The following is a 19,821-nucleotide window of genomic DNA, read 5'->3' on the forward strand; positions in this document are numbered from 1 at the left end:
AAAAATCACGGGCTCCAAGAGGTGAAGCTAAATATTATTATTTTCACAGCATTGAGAAACCAAATAACCAAATAAAACAGAGGAACAACACCTGCTCGCTTCAGAGCAAATCTAAGAATACGTAAATGACAATTTTGCCAGACGTTGAACGACAAGTTCATGTCACAGTCACCGTTTCACAGCACGATGGCATCCAAGTCGAAAGGTTTCAACAATGACGTTTTCAATTTGTGATTTGCAACCACGTAAAAGAATCTTCTGAGCTAGCTTTCATGATAACACATTTAAGGAGGCTACAATGGACAATTGGAACGGCACTTGTCTGAGATAAAAAAGCAAATGGACGAATAACCTAGCTACAAAATCATAACTAGCCTCATCCCCACGCTGGAGTCACTATGTCAACTTTAAACACAAACCTAACCAGATAAAAGTTACAATGGATGATAGAATCTTTGACAGATGGAGGTTATGGCATCCAGACTTCCAGAGTAGATGTGCCAGCCAATCTACTCTTGTGGAGGAGGTCCCCGGCCTCGGCCTCGGCCTCCGCGCCCACGACCACGTCCACGACCCCTGCCTCTGCCAGCTTCTGCAGTTAACAATGATTCAGTACTGGTTACATGGAAATTTTGCAGATAACCTGAAGAGTGAATAAATGAGGGTCCTAATTCAACAACTCAAAGATTAATCCCATAGTTGCTAAGCTATCTTGAGATATGGATAATGGAAAAGGTTTACTGGAATCATGTTATAAGATCAATACTTTCTAAATTTAGTCAAAGCAGCTGCACTTACTTTCTAGGATACTACAGGAAGAGGAAGTAGAGTCAAACATAAATAGTAACAGAACATCAAAGTCAAATTTAAATAGAACTAACCATATCCTTGCATAGGTGGTGCATTATATCCATCATCATATCCACCAGCTTCTTCCATGGGATAACCATCACCACCATAACCCCTTCCTGGCCCAAAAGATCCACGCCTTCCCCGACCCCTCCCTCCTCTGCCACGATATCCACGTGGAGCCTCCTCTGGTTCACCAAATTCATCATCATAGTCTACTCCTCCATTGCTGAACCCTACACCACAATGATCCAATTGCAAAGTCAGAAATCAGAAATTAAAAGCAAGATCAAGCATAGAAACATACTGAAATGACAATAACCACCATATATATACCTCTTCCTCTGCCCCTTCCCCGACGACCACGTCCCCTTCCACGACCACTTGGAATGGCCTCTGCATCCTGATCGAACTCAGCGGCTGACCTGACCTGATCAGCTGGTATCGGTGGCTGGTAACTGCAAGAATACAAAGTAATGTTTGTGTCTTGAGTTTCACAAAGAGAGGAATGAAGCACTCCATATAATGAGAAATATCCTAACTGCTAAGTTTCTCTGAAGCAATGCCATGAGTTTCTCTGAAGTAGGAAGAAGGCTGGTATTATGTTTGATGAGAAATATCTATCTCTATAACTATCATATACTGCAAAAACTGCATGCACTATCTTCTATGCTTATAGACAGAAACAATAAACACAGAAAACTGAACAGCATTCATTGTAATAGTTCTGTATAGCCTTTACTGGAAGATAAATTGGACCATGGTCAAAACATCATGTGAAATACAACCCTCAAATTTTGAGCATACACAGAAAAGAAAAGGTTGTGGTTGTACATACCCAGGAGATGATGTATCCAGCTCCTTCTTTGACAATTTAATGGTAATCAAGGACACATGGCGAGTGGTCTCAAGACTGTAATGGAAACATGAAGGGTCAGGTAAAAAAAAAGTCAATCTCTTCCAAAAACGTAATATATGAAAGCATTATGTGCTCCTTACGTGACAAGGCCTTCTTCCAATGGCTCCCAAGTGTCAGTTATGTCAATGGACTCAATAGAGGTATTCTGATGGAGACCAGCAACCCTCCTCTGTTCAGGGATAGCACATATCAGTCAACAGTTCACATAACTACAAAGGGTATCATACATTAAAAAGTGGTCTTATTAAGTAGTAACTCCACCTTTAGAAGCTCCACAATGACGACTGTCTTGTTGATCGCCCTTCCCATAGCCTTGATGACAATTTCATCTGTTGCGTTGTCCTGCATTGGATGAGAACAAGAAACACCAAAACAGTGAACATTTGATTCTGGGCAAACACCAATAGGTGATTCAAGGTACAAGGATATTCCCCAACTGCCATCGTAAATTTTAAATCAAGCTACTAGCATAAGCCAAGGGGCAAGATGTTACACAAACCTCACCACAACTACAAGGAACCGAACTAAAATAAGAAACCTACAATAAAGATTCATTAATGAACAGTACCAATCTCCGCACCCATAGCAATCGATGCATGTGAAAATCCCATCACACATTACTCCACTAAACCCCAATTTAGTATCTTAAATTCTTAGTTAGCAGTGGGTACCTAAAAGATGTATCTGGGTACAGAGACCCCTCACATGGACCATATGCAAGGGCAAACCAGTAAACCACTCCTGCCTAACAAAATCTATCTAATAAAATAACAAATTTAGAGCACCCCACAACCAACGCCGGTTGCTAGTACTACTCGTACTTGCCTACGACCCTGGCCTCTCTATTGGGGGGGGATAAGCGTAACCGCAATCTAGCCCTAGAACAGTGAAAAAAATTCAAATTCGAAGGCCTAACCGCAGGAAGGCCATCGAGAACCTCCAAATTCGCGTCACCGCAAAAGGCTTACCGAACCCACACCAAGCCCTAGCCAAAAACCCTTGGGAGAGGGGGCGCAAAACCGCAATTTTTTTTCCTTCCCCTCTGCCTAACGGGGAAGCAAGCGAGCAAGTAAGCGGAGAGGGGCAGCCGGGGCGAACCTGGAGCAGCGCGAGCGCGTAGGTGATGTAGTTGCGGGGCCGGCCCTGCGCCGTGATGCGGATCTCGTTGGCGCCGATGGCCGAGGACTCCTCCCGCGGCTTCTCCACCCTCTGGTACCGATCCATCGCCTCCCGACGACGACGACTCGGCTAGTCCCCGAGCAAGCGCGGACGCGGAAACCGCCCTCGCGAAGACGCGAAGTCGAAGGCGGCGTTGGGTGCTGCGGTTGCCGGGGGCGCGGGGTGCGTTGAACTCGTGGTGGTTTGGGTTGGAGGGGGTGGTGCCGCGGAGGTGGCGATTATAAGAGGGGGAGGTCAGGGGAGAAGAGAAGGGAAGAGGGGAGGAGGCCGACGCCGAGGTGGATAGGGTTTGCTTGCTGGGTCGTCCGGCTCGGTCCGAGCGGGTCCGACAGGGACACCGGCTGGGAGTCCGGGCCCGGCACGCTCGGACCGCGTGCGCTGCGCCTGCGCGCGCCGTTGGGTGTGTGGTGGGGGTGGCCGGCCGGATTTGGTTGGGCGCCTTGGTCTGGTCCGGTCGGATCCGTTGGGTGGGGGACTCTGCGGCAAGCCTGGCGCCCAGCGTCCTTGGAGGCTTGGACCGAGACTCCTGGTGGGGTGGGGGTCCGAGGCGGAGGGCAGGGCGGATCTGGAACCCGGTGGACGGAGATTGTTGTAAAATGAGACTAGGATGCGTTTGGTTCATTTTGCTTATTTTTACTAGGTGTCATATCTAATATTTAGATATTAATTAGGAGTATTAATCCTAATTAATTCATCATTAGCAAATATTTACTGTACCAACACATTGTCAAATCATGGTCTAATTAGACTTAATAGATTTGTCTCGCCGTTTAGCCTCCACTTATGTAATAGGTTTTGTAAATAGTATACGTTTAATACTTCTAATTAATATCTAAACATTTGATGTGACGGGGACAGACCTAACGTTGTCGTGTTGAACAAAACAAAGGTCGATCATGGAGGCTGGAGTGGAGGGGGTGGTCGGTCGGTGCACCTTCACGGCGAGGACCTCCTGTATGACTGACGCGTCCTTGGAGATGCCGCTGATGACCTCAGAGGCGGCACCGTCGCCGGAGTCGGAGAAGCCGGGCTCCTGCCTCAGCATGGCCTGCAGGTACAGGCGCCTGATCCGCCGCACCCTGCCGCTCGCTCGTCCGGCTCCAGCAGTACGCCAGTACCCTTCAGCATCCATTGAATCACCAAAAACAGGCGTGTGAGCAGGGGCAGGAGCACCCGTCCGCGACGGCCCCGAGCGTGCCCAGGGCCATGAGCACCACGTCCAGCCGGTACGCGAACACGAAGCCGCTCGTCATCGTCGTCTTCTCGCTCTGTACGTTCGCGAGCGAAGGTGACTAGGTGACCTTTTCAAAAAAAAGAAGGTGACTAGGTGAAGGTGAGTGAGCTAGTACGTTGAGCCCTGTGTGTGTGTGGTCGATGGCTTCTGGCACTTGGAGTTTTATATAGCACGTCGATACTCGCGCGTGCATGTTCTGACGACGAGTGCCGAGGCTGCCGACGCGTCATCACACACTTTGTTCTCTATCGACACGATAACGACGAGAGCGAGCTAGCTATAGTTAGCATACGGGCCCAACCAGCCCAGCACAATTACGAAAAAGGCAACATATGTGCATAATACCAATAATCAAAGATAAAAAGAAGAAAATCAAGAAACCAGGTTCTGACGATATTCACACTCCCCTACATATTTAGTTAATGTTAACCAGTGATCAAAGTAGCAGACATTCTTAATAGGCAACATGAAAAGCATCAGAAGCTTAAGTTCTTTGGGCATTATGAGACTCGTAAAATACCCTAGTTCTTCGAGCCTTCCTTTTCGGCAGACTGCTACACGTCTGAAAACAACAAAAGAGGATTCCCTGGGTACGAAGGTACTCAGCAAACCAGTATATATAGATTGAAATAAGAATGTCAAGAAGTATGATAACTTTTTAGTGTACTAGCTGACTCAACTTTTGCGAAAAGCTTACTACTTGTAGAGCCTTAGTTTTATTATTTTAACCACAATTAGTTCTTACCTAACCAGTCTAGGTGAATAAAACATTTGCTCAAACAAGTGGAACTAAACATTATACAACAATATTAATTCAAGAAAAACATCATATTGAACTTGTTTACTCTACGATGCTTAAGCAATGATCAAGTGCATTCATAACCAAGAATTGCGGCGATCCAAACCGATTTACATCCTGCAGGAGATACCTAATCACCAGCTATGCACAACTGATTGGGTTGCACATAACGACCTTTCAATTAGCCGTACCTAAAGATCGGAAATATAATTACCCGAACCTAGGGACGCACCCCCACATGGGACCCCACGTCTAGCCTGATCTTCATGTGAGTTTCAGGCTACGTCCCTGCCTTTCTCTCGCACGCCAAGCACGAGTAAGAATATTTCCAATCAGAGAGCCAACTAACCTACCGGGCTTGCTAGTTCCCAAAGGTAGTAAGCAACCAGGTAATATCACTTGATCAGAGGTTAAAATAACGAACGGGCCTTAAATAATTTAATCTCAGGGATAGAACTACTATCTCTAGCTTCTGTCCACATCTTTCAAAAACCAAGCCATTTCCTTGAGTTAAGTGTATGATAATATTATCCTTAAGTTGTTGAGCAACAAAATTACTCAAAGGTGAATCTAAGCATTGCTAAGCATAGGATAATTACTAATTATTTTGAACAGGTGGCAAAGATGTCCTAACAAACAAGTTGGATTATGCATAAAAGTAAGATTTTCAATCAACTCCTAGACTTAATGCATAAATAGAGAAATAACCAATAATTTGGACATGTGAATATAAATTTCTGAAAATAATAGGTACAGATACTCCGGGGCTTGCCTTGGGTCCCAAAAAGGTTAGCTTCTTCAAAAGACCCTTCAATAACTGGAGCAAGCTCAATAATCTCCTCGAAATCCTGAGGTTCTTCAAACAACTCCACAAATTCCACCTAAGGTGCTTCAGATTCTACAGTATGATGCAAGTCATAGTTAGTAATGCAAAAAAAATTTATAAATAGGGACTATACAACTTATCTTCATGATAAAGTTGCAAGCCAACACTAATCTACCCATAAAAGATTAACCCCCAAATTATTTTCTTAACTAACCTAACTTAAGCCTTTTCTTTTATTTAGAAAAGTATTATAAATAATTCATAATCTTAAAACCTAATCCCTATGCATTAATAAGCATTTGTGAATAATAAAACATTAATCAAAATTTTATACATTTTATAAAGGTTAAGTATTTATTTAAGTACCTTAAACAAAGGCATTAAATAAATACCACATTTTTATTATCTTTTACTAGGGTTTAAGAATTTTTAATGCATAAGGGAAAATAAAAGACACCTAATAAAATTGGTTTCACTAATTTTGAACATTTCTACAAATTAAAATGAATTAAATATGAAAATAGAATTTAAATCTAATTTCTAAAACCTGTAAAACCACTTTCACCCGAAACCCCCTGGAAACACTCTTCTTACTCACCCCCGCCCTACCCTTTCTCGCTGACACGCAGGCCCAGCCCTGCGCACAGTGTACCCAGCCCAAACAGCAAGTACACCGGAGGGCAACCGCGAGAACTCGCCGCCGGCGAGTCCCCCAGCGATAGTGACTACACGGCCTGGCTCGCCTCGACTACACGCACACACTAGGGGTGTTGTTGAGGTAGTTTGGCTAGCGGTGGCAATGAACGGCGACGTGCGGCGGTGGAGCGGCAGCACGAGGGTTTGCGACAGCACGCGGCTCAACAACGGCGACTCGACGACCACAAGCTAGCTTGGAAGCTTCGCCTCGACCTAAAATGCACGACGCTCTCCCAAACAAGAGCTCCCTGCAGCCGGAGCAAGGAGCTCGACTGTGGCAGCCATGGCGGAGATGCACGCGCAACCCGCCAAAACCTTCGCCTGGACTTCCCCGATCCGTTCCACCGGTCACCATCCAGCCCATCCACCTCAACACTCTCCCGCCACCGTCTTCTCCAACACTGATTGCTTCTCTATTTTTGGTAAGCCGCCGCCGTGGAGCCCTAGGTTGCCAGGGTTGTGGTAGTCGTCTTAGGGACCTGGGGTGTTGCTTAGGTGCTAGTGTTGGTGTAGTTGCCGTCCGTTGGCCAAGAGCTCGGCTGAGTTGGCCGGAGCTCTTGCAAACACGTCGGCAGAAGCGGTACTTATACAAATTTTTACTGCCTCCTTGTCGACCACCTCATGCTTGCTCACCTGCTTCGCTCGCTCATAGTGTCGACGTGTGGCACGGGCGAAACCACCTCCGACCATCGGCGGCAAGCAGCTGCGTGGCAGCGCTGCTGCTCTGCATCTCCCCCCTTCTCTCCATTTCCACCCGAATTTCAAACCAAATTTGCACTCAGCTTTCAATCCAAACTCTACAATCTCCTTTAACCAACTTGTAGAGGATCCATAGGGCTTCATCCAATAGATTTACACTTTGAGCAATGGATCACTCAAACGCCAGAATCAAAGCCCCAAAAATCGTCCAATGCATTGTCTGTCAGCGCTCAATGGCACATGCCATTCAGTTCATCGGATAGAATTCAAAACAGCATATTGTTCCATCTTTGAGCTCCAATTTAAATATCCAAACTCAGTTTTCTTTATCCAAGAGCTACTGAAACTTGTTAACCTCAGATTAGAGATTCCATTTTGCATGATCTTGTCCAACCTCTACATGTAGAAATCTTCAAAAACTTGATCCAAAGTGGCTCACTTATCACTAATTTCATAGTCCAATGGCATTAGCCATTCAGTTTCGACAGAGACCTCCAACACAGTGTGAACTTTCAAACTTTGGACTCCAATTAAAATTTGAAAACACTCTCATCCTTGTCCAAAAACATATCCAAAAGATTTACTGATCATCCAAGTCCACTTGTGGTCCAACATCCCAAATCTTAGATGAAAAATTCTTCATAAATCAATTTCAAAGTTGGCTACTTGCCACTGTTCCAGACTTGGAGAATTTTCAAATTTTGAATAGTTGATTCAAGTCAACAACTTTGACTATGCATTTGAGATGCTTATGACTTGAATTTGATCTCAAACTTTATTCCTTTGAATTCTAAACACCATCAACTCTTGATTCCAAATTTGGTCAAATTTTTCCAAGTTTGAAGAATTTTTGTTCAAATTTAACTCAAATTGGCACTCAACTCATTTGACCCCTTTTTAAGCCAAATTTCATCATTGGCCTAATGATGGCCTTCTTAGGTCTTAAACACACTTGGTGTTACACACCGTCTGCTGCCGAGCAGCCGAGGCCATGCCGTGTCAGGTGCCGGAGCTCGAGACCGCAGTCCCGCGTTGCATCAACCACCAGCAGCCCACGCAACAGTGCCGCGCCGCACGCCCCTGCCCCGATGTGCCACCCCACTTGGATGGGCGTCGCCATGACCCACGCTTGTCGCTGTCACACCCCATGGATGGGTGTCGTCGCTGTACACTGCACCAACGCTATGCGGGGCCCCGAGCCACGGAGCACCGCAACCATGGGCCAGGCCTACAGCCGCCCGCGCGCAAGATTCGGCGGCCGACTGCCAATGGGCATGCTGCTTGCAGCCCGCGCCTCACCTCTTCGGTGATCGGCGCCGCACCGGATCCAGCCACCGCAAACCTGTCTTACGCTCGTCCCTCGTGGTCGACAATGGGCGCCAGCCAAGTCGAGTTCGACCCCACGCCCTCACCCGGTCCCGCACCGCACCGAGTTTCAACGACCGCTACCAGTTTCAGCCCCCTCGTCGACCGGGCCGCGCCACCAGGTCAAGCCCCCCACGTGCGGCCAGATTTGCGCCCATCGGGGCCTCCACTCGCCGCTAGCCGAGACGCGTCGAGCGGTGCCGGCGGCGCGACACCCCCGCCCTGCAACGGACCAGCCCGTGGCAGCCATGGTCGTCGGTGCCCGCACCCCCACCTCGCACGGCCGTCGGATCTGGAGAGAGCAAAGAGAGAGGATAGGAGAGGAGGAGAGAGGGTTCGCGGAAGGGGAGGCGCTCGGGCGCCCGACCCCAATTTTTGCCGCATGACAGGATGGAGCGCGGATGAGCAGGGCTGCAGGGGAGATGGGGTGTCAGGGTGGGGAGGGGCTCCACGATAACTAACCAAAGAACATCAGCACTTGGATTTGAGTGAGGAGAGATCTCGATAGTTCATTTCGAGTGAGATAGATTTCTAGGTGTATTGGATGTGGTGGACGGAGAAAATATCATGTCAGTGGGGGTAGTTGTTTTGTGTGGACGTAGGAAAGAAGTAAGTGGTGGATTTTAAGGGGTAGTAGATTGTCTCGTCTTTTTTAGAGTTTTCATATTATACCATTGTTAGTGGGAGGTTTTAAGGACGATTTTCGATCCAGATCATCTAAACCTTTTTTCATTGATGAATAAAAGCTACCCTGCACAATTTTCATGTCATGCTTTTATAGGCAACCCATAGACTTTAATGCGATGCACCGGGTTGGAGTCAGATGAAATTAAACTTTGTAACCCTTAATGGTAACTTTCAATGCATTTCATAGTCTTGGAAATAATGTATGCCCAATTTCATCTCGATGGAACTCTACAAAAGTGAAAGTTTATAATCTCTTGTTTTTAAACGATAGTTTATAGTCTCTTTATTTGCACATGGAAAAAACTAATATTACAAATTGCGTGGTCTTAAATTTAGCTAGAAAACGGTTGCTTTCACGTATAGATGGAACTGGAAGGGGCGAGACTAGGGGTGGTAATGGATCAGGCCCCTCATACCTCCTTTACAATCCAACTCAGCTCTATAGTCCAAAATCATATAATATTATGACACGACTCCGAGAAGCATCAACTCAGGATTGGAAAGACGAAGCTCGAGATAAACCTGGGCCCGTATACATACGATGCTGAGCCAGACCTTAATGATCAAGCCCCTGGAAAGTCGATCAAACGCAGCAGCTTCTTTGAAAGCGGCGGCACATTCGCTCCGGCCCATGTAGGACGATGGAGCACCCAAGCTCGCATTGCATTCGTCTCGATCGGTTAAATTTTAGTCCCATACTGTGCAGCCACTCAGGTGCAGCTCCACTGAAAAGGGCGGGTGCGCGCGTGGTAGACGTGCCGCATGGAGGCACACGCAGAGCACGAGGTCGTATCTCGTGTGCTCGTGGCATCGTGTGCGGTATGCACACTTAGCGACCCAAACGTCAAAGTTGTTGTTAAGCTGCTTGTTCCAGGCCACCGGTATCTGATTTCCCAGGCGCATGACAGGTGCGCTAGGCAATTTTTTTTTATTTTTTTGCGGGCGCGGCACGGTGAGCAATAATCTTCAAACAAATGGTCCAACTAATATAACTACCCCGTATCAATTTTTGTTGCAAGACCAACTAATTAACACTTGCTTAACCGATTTGCCCCATGGAACTAATATAATGAGAAAAATGTTAAAACTACCCCCATATAATTTTTGCTGCAAAACCACCCAATGGACACCTGCTTGACCTATTCAGCCCGTTTTCATTAATCTGGAATGGTTGATCATCTAGTCTTTACCGAAGTTAGATATGCACAGTTGAACTTTTAAATATGCGTCAAAATTTGTCAAAATTATATAGATAGATAGAGTATGCAACCATCTATTACCATGCAAAATTTGAGGTTCAATAACGAGGGAAAAAAGAGAAATTATCATACCTAATTACCTATGCATGGACCTGTAACTCGTAACTATTCGCATATTGGTTTTTCTGTTCTTTTCCGTGTTTAAGTTTTTGTTCAAACTAAATCCTATAGATGTTTTGTATGCTGTACCGTTCATCCGTTTTTGGAAAAAAATCTTTTATGCGTAGTTAGATGTGCTATATAATGTGTTATGTGTATTGGTGGCGCGTGGGAGCACTACGAGCTCATCATCGATGCGTCCAACCGCTCCGGCGTGCCGAACAAGTACAGGGCGTGTGGTTCGGGTCCTTAAGATGATGAGACGTGAAAGGGTTCTATTCTTTTCAAGGCCATTACGCCACCACCTACCTACTGATCGAGCGGTTACACACACTGAGGCCTTGTTTAGTTGAGGCCCGAATTTGGCTTTGTACAGTATTTGGGCCTCCTTTTGGGACTTTTGAACTAAACGGCCTGCCAAACTTCGATCCAAAATCGGCCTTTAGGATGGCCCGATTTCGGCCCAAACTTCGCCCTTATCCAGCAGCAGACGACCAGCCGCACTCCCAACCCTAGCACCGCCCGCAGTCACGCTCCCTCTCCCCCGCGCCGCTCGCCTCTCCCCCGCCGCTCTCCCCCTCCCCCGCGCTGCTCGCCCTCTCCCCCGCCGGTGTCCTCTCCCCTGCCGCTCTCCCCCTCGCCCACGCCGCTCGCCCTCTCCCCCCGCCGGTGTCCTCTCCACCGCCGCTATCCCTCTCGCCCGCGCCGCTCTCGTCTCCCCCGCCAGTCTCCCCCTCCCCCGCAGATCTCCCCCTCGCCCGCGCCGCTCGCCCTCTTCCCCGCCGGTGTACTCTCCCCCGCCGCTCTCCCCCTCGCCCGCGCCGCTCGCCTCTCCCCCGCCGCGCTCCGTCTTCCCCGCCTAGATCTGTCCCCCTCGGCCGCTGTCCTACTCCCCCGCCAGGCTATCGCTTGCTGCGCTCCAATCGACCTTTCCACCACCAGATCCAGGACGTACTCGGTCCGCTGCACCGCGTCCGGTACCGGGTGCACCGTTGTTGACCCAAGCGGCGGCGATGGACCACTTCAACGAGGAAGGCGACGGCGCGGAGTTCAACGCCGGCGGATCCAGACTCCCCGCGGGCTTCACCGTCGGCGGATCCGGCAACCCCGCTCCCTTCAACACCGGCGGATACGGAGATGGCTCTTCGGGTTTGGACTTCGGCAACGTCCCCAACTACGACGCCGGCCACCGCACCAGGAACTTGTTCTCCCTAGCGTCGTCGGGCTCAGGAAGCAGTGCGTACAACCCCTTCTCCTCCGTGCTGCAGCAGACCCTGTCATCCACCTTGCCCACCCCAAGCAACCTGGGCATGGCCGGCCTCAACCTGAATGCAACCTCCGGGTGGCCGAACATGAACGACTACGAAGGAATCCTTCGCTCCGGCGATCGAGTGGGAGGAGGCGGCAGCAGCCGGGTCGGCCCTCCCGGCGGAGAGGGTTCCGGCAGCGGTGGCCAGGCCACGGCTCCCTTGCCTCGTCAGCGGCGTCCTACGGCCAGGGCCCGCGGTTCCCGGTGTCATGGCGCGGCTCAAGCAGTGGAAGCCGAGAACAATCCGGTACTTGTTCCCACTCCCACTCCCCCTCTTTACTTCCATGATCTGGATATGTGGTGGCGCGTACATTTATCCCTAGTGTGCATGAAATGTATTGCTTACTCACGGTTACTGTCAATAGGAGTTCATGCATTGCTTGTTCGATCATGATTTATCCCTGGTGTGCATGAAATGTATTGCTTAGTCATGGTTACTGTCAATAGGAGTTCATACATTGCTTGTTCAATTACATTTATCCCTGGTGTGCATCAAATGTATTGCTTAGTCATGGTCACTGTTTGTAGGAGGCCATGCATTGCTTCTTCAATTACATTTATCCCTGGTGTGCATCAAATGTATTGCTTAGTCATGGTTACTGTAAATAGGAGTTCATGCATTGCTTGTTCAATTACATTGTGCACAGAATGAGCCAAGCAGGGCCAAGTGGACAAAAGAGGATACACAGGTCTTTTGTGAGCTTTACTGCCAACAAATTGAGTTGGGTAACTGCAAGAGTGGCAACATGAGCAAGTGGGGCTGGAAAGATGTTCAGGAGAAGTTCCTAGCGGCGACTGGCAATCAGGAACAGTGAGCAGTTTGGTTACAAGTACAGGCAGTTGAAGTTGCTTTGGCAGTTCATCCAAGATCTGCGGACAAAGTGCACAGGCTTGGGGCATCGAGAAGATGGCTCTGTGATTGCTAGTGATAATTGGTGGCAGAAAAATTGCAGGGTTAGTGATATGTGAACACCTCATATGTACTCCTTTCCTTCCTGTCGTAGCTACTGAATGTTTGTGTGTTGTTATTTGCAATGCAGGGGCACGCGGACTGGTATGATCTGAAGGATGGATGGCCAGAATACATTGACGAGCTGGACCGCATGTTCTGTGGAGTAGCAGTGACTGGAGATACGTCCTTTGTTCCAGGGGTCAGCCGGCAGATCAACTTCATCAGCAGCGGCGAAATGTTGCTGATGCGGACTGTGGCACCCCTCGCAGCTGTGCCACCCCAGTCAGCAGTGGGAGCAAGAGGAGCTCAAGCAGCATCCGCAGCACTGCTACAAGCCCCAGCAAGAAGAACAAGGGCGGTGCTGTTCGGAATATGAACAACAACATGACAAGGTTCAACTCCAGTTACGATCACAGGACATCAATTATCCAAAGGGCCTTGGAGGATAAGATGAAGGAGGTTGAGGATGTGATGGACAAGAAGCAGCAGCGAGAGGAGGCTAGGAAGCAAGAACAGAAACTTGTGACAGATTCAGCGACAGAGCTTGGAGTGCACCTGATGGAAGGACAACTCTGGAATGGTGTCGTCAAGATCTGCATGCATGATGACCTACGCAACATCTTCCTGTGCACACCTGTTGAAGCAAGGCTGTTAATGATCAAGCAATATGCCTCTATGGTGTAAACCAGACCCTATGTCTTTTGTGTGTGCTTGGCATGTCTTTTGTGTGCTAGTCATGTCTTGTTGTTGAATTAAGTTGTGTTGGTATTGTTTATGTTGTGATGATGAACATTTGATGAACTATGTTGGCAAATCCTATATTAACATCATGGTTGTTCATTATAGCAGTTTGGTTATTACTTGTTAAAGTTATTGCCTCTGTCTTCAGATGGGTGTTGTTTGACTGAAGGTAGCAGCAATTACTACTATGGCTCCCAATTGATTTGTACTAACTGTTGCTGTGTTATTTTGGAATGCGCAGGATGTTGCTGCTCATTTTGGTGCCCAAGTTGAAGATTCAGTGGAGGAGGAGGTCGAGGACCAGGAGGAGGAGGAGAAGTTGCTGGCCGAGTGGTGGGACCTATTCTGGACATTGGTGGTAGAAGACGATGATGAAGCACCATTTATCTATGGTACGTATGGATATGCTATTCATATGGACAAGTATTGCAATAGAGGACCGTATAGGAATCCACCATTGACTGGGGAGCAATGGGTAGTTAACAAGCTTGGCAATGAAACATCCTGCTACACCATGTTTAGGGTGACCCCACACATGTTTTATAGGCTGCATGACTTGTTGACATCTGAGTATGGGCTGACTGCATCAAATAAATCTAGCACTATTGAGGCTCTAGGATTGTTACTTTGGATATGTGGGGCACCAAAATCTGTTAGGCAAGCAGAGGACAGATTTGAGAGGTCACTAGCCACTGTGCATAGCCTATTCTACAAAGTCCTCAATTGTCTGGTAGACCTATCTGCCGACATCATTAAACCTAGGGACCCAGAGTTTAGAACAATGCATCCTAGGCTGCAAAACAATCGGTTCTACCCTGAATTCAAGGGTTGCATAGGAGCAATAGATGGCACTCACATTCCTGTAGTTGTGCCAAGTGCAAAGTTTATGCAGCACATGTGTAGGAAGGGCAAGACAACCCAGAATGTCATGGCCGCTTGTGACTTGGATATGGTCTTCACATTTGTGCTTGCTGGGTGGCCTGGTTCAGTGCATGATATGAGGGTGTTTGACGATGCAATTACAACTTACAGCGACAAGTTCCCAAAGCCACCTAGAGGTACACATAACTGTTTGTAGGTCAGTAGTGTTTTCTAATACAACCATTGTAAACTTACAGGTATGTACTGCTGGTGTAGAGAAATACTACTTGGTGGACTCGGGGTATGCAAACCGCACCGGCTTCCTAGCTCCTTACCGCTAGACCAAGTATCACATCCAAGACTTTCAAAACGCGCCCGAACCACAAGGTATGAAGGAGATATTCAACTTTGCACATTCATCTCTTAGAAATGTGATCGAAAGGGCGTATGGAGTGTTGAAAATGAAGTGGCGCATATTGTTGGACATCCCGGCCTATCCACCAGAAACACAGACACGGATTATATGTGCATGCATGGCGTTGCACAACTTCATTAGGATTAATGGTGACTTTGATAGTCACTTTGGTATAGTGGACAACAACATTAACTATGTGCCTGTTGAAGGCACTCAGGATTAGCCGGAAACAGTGCCTGCGCCGGAGAGTGCGGACATGGCAAGCATGAATGCATTCTGAGACATGCTTGCTGAACATTTGTTTGCTAGGTCTTGAATAATTTGTGTTTGAGGACATGTAATGGTTTATGTACTTTGTGATTAGGTGTAACAATTTTTGGTGTTGTGAATCTGTAATAATTTGCGGTGCACTTGAGAATATTTTCCTTCAAGTTTTGTTGTTGAAACAGTAATGAATTGTGTTGTCATTTGGCCTGGTTCAGTGCATTTTTTTGGAGGACAACAGGTCATGCTGAATTCCTGGATGATAAAACAGTGCATTGCAAACTTTGTGAGTTCCTAAGTTGGGACCTCCAAAATTTGGCCTGAGGGCCCAATTTTAGCTGAACAGTAACTCCCAAGTTGGGAGGTCCCAACTTGGGCAACTAAACATGGCCTGAAAGGGTTCTATCCTTCAAGGCTATTACGCCACCACCTACCCACTCATGGATAATTGTGACCTAAAAGAACAAATTTATCTTACAATCTTTTATTTCTTTTTGTGTGAGCTACAACAGTTGGCATCATTGTTTCGCAATTTGCATGAGACGGAAACTCTCCAAATAAAAAAGTCAAGCCACGGGTAAAAACACTACTAGTACTTTTTTTTTTGGAACTTCACCCTTTATTAAACTGAAGAATAAGAGTTACAAACTCCATCGGGTAGAGATAAAAACCACACGTACCTTCCTAAAGAATATAAAACTACACTTCTAGCTATTTTGTGTGCATCAATGTTGGACTATTGTCTGCCTTCGTGGATGACTTCAATTTTTTTGGAGCATCTTCTTCTAGACACTACTAGTACTCAGTCATGTAGGAAACGATATGGGCCTCTAGGCCTCCTTTGGAATTTCACAAAAGAAGGATGGGATCCATGTCAAAAATGTTTCGTGCAAAATAATCAACGCTGCATTTGCCCGTCGCACGCTGTGTAACATCGGCCTTGGCCCAATCACACAGACACGGAGAAGATCCAATTAACACTCATAGACTAAACATATCTCCTTCCTAGAAGAGAGTTGGTTTTTAGTACCACATCGAAAAGTTTTGGACGTCGTTCCCATCACAAAAGAAAACCACATGTCGTGCCTACCGGCAGCCGCGTGTGGAGTGCACGCTTAGCTACTAACCCAGGATAGTGGTTTCAAATATGGTTGCCATCGATTGCTATAATGATGGCATGCTATTCCTAGCATATTGTAGCCCGGTCAAAATTCTTACATGGATGCCACTTGCCAAGCATTATCTGAATGCTCTCTCTGATTTTCTGATTTGTTTTGGGAGTTCATACATAATCTGAACATTTTTCAACGACGTACAGTTTGCAGTGACATAAACTAGGTCCAGAATCAAACTAAATGCTAAAATCTGAAAGTACTCCAAAGCATGTATCCTCTCCCACTCAGCGCGAACGCCACTGGCAGCTATTCTAAGACGGATGGAGCTAGGAATTTAACATAGGGCAGTGCAACTGAATAATTTTTTTTTTGCGAGTAGTGCAACTGAATCATTCATTCACATAATGACATAACAAAATATCCATCATGTTATCGTAGATCAAATTGTTGCACAGGGGTATGGGTGTGACAACCCTAGAACTTTAAAAGGCCACAATTTATTTTTTTTAAAAAAGAAGGCATTAGGAATTCAATAGGGGCAAAACAAAAATTCAAAGGTTGAAACAAGAGAATTTAGGAGGAAAGAGTGGAAACAAACCAAAGTTCAAAATACCAAACTCTAAAAATCTTTTCAAATTCACTAAGTGTTGAAAAATACCCTAAAAAGCACTTATTGGAGGTAGAAGTTGAAAACCAAATTTTATATTTAAAACCAACTTTTGGCCAATATAAAAGTTGTAGAACTTTTCAAACTAAGCAACTTTTGTTATTTGAGCTTTCTTTGATTTTGAGTGGAAGGTATTCAAATTTTGAATCAAAATTCAGCTAAATTTGGGGACAATTTCAAAACCAGCCAAGCCGGCGCTCCACCGAAATTCCGACCGGTTTATCTCAAAATCTGTTGAGAATTTGACCCATAGGCTTTTGTATAAGTTGAAGTGTATGGTTTAGGCTACAAATTTTATATTTGGATTTTTTTGAAGTTTGAATTCAAAATTTGAAGCAAAGTCGCTCCAAAGATGTTGCCTGTGCACGCCACCGCGAACGCACGTGCCGCGATTGGGGGGTGATTGCGCATGGTGTGTCGCGGCGCGCCACGTCGTGCGGGCCCCTTGGCGCAGTGCCGCGACACACCATGACTAGGAAAACATATTTAACCTTTTCTATTTTAAAATGAATAAAATGGCTGAAACGTTGAAAATGTGTAGAGAAATGTAGAAAAATTCTAAAAATGTGGAATCAATTTTGTTAGACTCCTGATGCACATGTATAACTAGGAAAAGTACTTGCTTCTGTGATTTATGTGTTTTACCTTGCTTAAGTAACTACATGTGGTTTAATGTACTTTTTATGTGATAAATAGTTTTCATGCTCAATAAATCCTGGAAAATTTATAGTAGCCTCCGTTAGTGTTGCTAACCCTTCTATAAAATTTGTGGAGCCATACTGATGATGAAACTCTAGTTAAAAATCTTTCGTTGTGTTCTGCAATTTAATAATTTTTGGTTTTTAGTAAATTTTGTAAAAGTCAAATGCATTTCAAATTTTTACAGTAGATCACTTGTGTAATAATGAAGCTTCTGTAAAAATTTCAGAACCATATCTTATCATATTCTCCTAGAAACTTTTCTTTGAGTTTAATAGCTAGTTAAATGAGTAATAATAATTGTTAATTAGAAAGGGTAGAATAGTAAATGCTTAAATGCTAAGTTGTGTTGGTTTAAATTCAGAAGTAGGATAACTTTCCAAATGAATGTTGAGCAACACCAAAATGACCCCACCTTTCTTTGTGAAGTCTAAGATGTTAAAACATTATAGTGTACACAATCACCGTCAAGTCAAGCCCAAGTTTTAAATTGCGGCACACTTTACTTTACGAAGAAAGAAAAGTTCGAAGTCTTGTCTAGGTGAATGTGGTCGAAATGCAGTCTATGCTTTCTGCAATAATCCATGAAATGCAACCTGCACGTAAAAGCATGAATTTTGAACTCTTGCATATGCATCTTGTGTAGAAGCAAATCTTGCTGACGGTACCTACTGTAGAGAAGTAGATGGGAAAACACAACACTCCCTAATGAGGAGGGGGGTGACCTCTATATATATGGCTAATATGGCTTGGAGTACAAGAAATACATCAAGTGTACAAGGAAAGAATAAATACATCATAATATACACATATACTTCCTAATACCCTCCCGCAGTCGAAGCGAGAGGATCACGGACGCACAGACTGGTCCTAAATTCAGTAAACAAAGGATTTGGCAGGTCCTTCATCATGATATCCGCGAACTGGTGAGAAAATAGTACATGGAGGACCCAGACCTCACCTAAGGCCACCTTCTCACGAACAAAGTGAATATCAATCTCGATGTGCTTCGTGCGCCGATGATGCACCGGGTTGGCTGTCATGTAGACAGCACTCACGTTGTCACAGTAGACAATAGTGGCCGAAGCAAGCGGTACATGAAGCTCCTGAAGAAGGTGACGCAGCCAGCAACATTCTACCACAGCATGAGCCACAGCCCGGTACTCCGCCTCAGCATTGGAATGAGACATCGTGGTTTGGCGCTTGGAGGATCAAGACACCAGACTGTTGCCGAGGTAGACGCAAAAGCTGGAGGTAGAGCGTCTAGAGTCTGGGCAGCCAGCCCAGTCGGCGTCGGAGTAGGCAGTCAGAGATTGAATAGGGCCGGTGCTGATGTGAAGCCTAGAGGAGAGTGTGCCCTTCACATAGCGCAGGATGCACTTGATCAAGGCCATGTGGGGCTCGCGTGGGTCATGCATGAAGAGGCACACCTGCTGAACCGCATACGCCAGGTCAGGTCGAGTCAGAGTGAGGTACTAAAAAGCCCCAGCAAGACTCCGATACTCGGAGCCATCCTGGAGCTTGGCGCCGTTGTGTGCCGAAAGCTTGGCATGAGTGTCAACGGGAGTCGCTATAGAGTGACACTCAGCCATGCTAGCACGCTGAAGTACATCCAAGGCGTACTGTCACTTAGACAGGAACAGGCCCTGGGAGGAACGCGTGATGGAGATGCCGAGGAAGTGGTGGAGGTTGCCAAGATCCATTATAGCGAACTCAGAGTGAAGACGCCCCATGATGTGCCAAAGAGGTGTCGAGGACGAAGTGGTGAGGACGATGTCATCGACGTAGAGCAGCAGGTAGGCGATGCTCGGCCCCTCTTTGTATACAAAGAGGTGTCGGAGGTGGAGGCGACGAAGCCAAGCTAGCAAAGGAAGGAGGCGAACCGCTGGTACCATACCCTCGAGGCCTACTTCAGTCCATACAAGGACTTCTGCAGGAGACAGACGTGATCGGGGGCGGTGGGGTTGACAAAGCCGGGAGGCTGCTGGCAGTAGACAGTCTCCGCGAGGTGTCCGTGAAGAAACGCATTCTTCACGTCCAGCTGGTGGATCGGTCAGGGGCAAGAAATGGCGATGCTGAGGACGGTCCGTATCGTTGCCGGTTTGACGACCGGACTGAAGGTCTCATCGTAGTCGATGCCGTGACGCTGGAAGAAGCCATGAACCACCAAGCGCGCCTTGTTCCGGG

The 19,821-nt window shown here is 46.6% G+C and overlaps 1 protein-coding gene across 1 annotated transcript; it reads right to left on the reverse strand.

Moving 5' to 3' along the window:
- Positions 1-246: 246 nt before the first annotated feature.
- LOC117864221 (uncharacterized) lies at positions 247-3,198 on the reverse strand. Its single transcript, XM_034748247.2, has 7 exons — positions 2,867-3,198; positions 2,030-2,110; positions 1,849-1,937; positions 1,688-1,762; positions 1,186-1,307; positions 882-1,085; positions 247-592 (listed from the first exon to the last, which is right to left on the reverse strand). Exons 1-7 carry the CDS (start codon positions 2,990-2,992, stop codon positions 510-512), a joined length of 780 nt encoding a protein of 259 aa, XP_034604138.1. The 5' UTR covers positions 2,993-3,198; the 3' UTR covers positions 247-509.
- Positions 3,199-19,821: the final 16,623 nt, after the last annotated feature.

Source organism: Setaria viridis, chromosome 7 (genome assembly GCF_005286985.2).
Source record: "Setaria viridis chromosome 7, Setaria_viridis_v4.0, whole genome shotgun sequence".
Taxonomy (NCBI): domain Eukaryota; kingdom Viridiplantae; phylum Streptophyta; class Magnoliopsida; order Poales; family Poaceae; genus Setaria; species Setaria viridis.

Coding starts and splice junctions, on each gene's coding strand:
- LOC117864221 (XM_034748247.2), bottom strand. CDS start 2,992: ATGGATCGGTACCAGAGGGTGGAGAAGCCGCGGGAGGAGTCCTCGGCC. Junction 1,938..2,029: donor TCATTGTGGAGCTTCTAAAG/GTGGAGTTACTA, acceptor ATCCCTGAACAG/AGGAGGGTTGCTGGTCTCCA. Junction 1,763..1,848: donor TTGGAAGAAGGCCTTGTCAC/GTAAGGAGCACA, acceptor TTTCCATTACAG/TCTTGAGACCACTCGCCATG.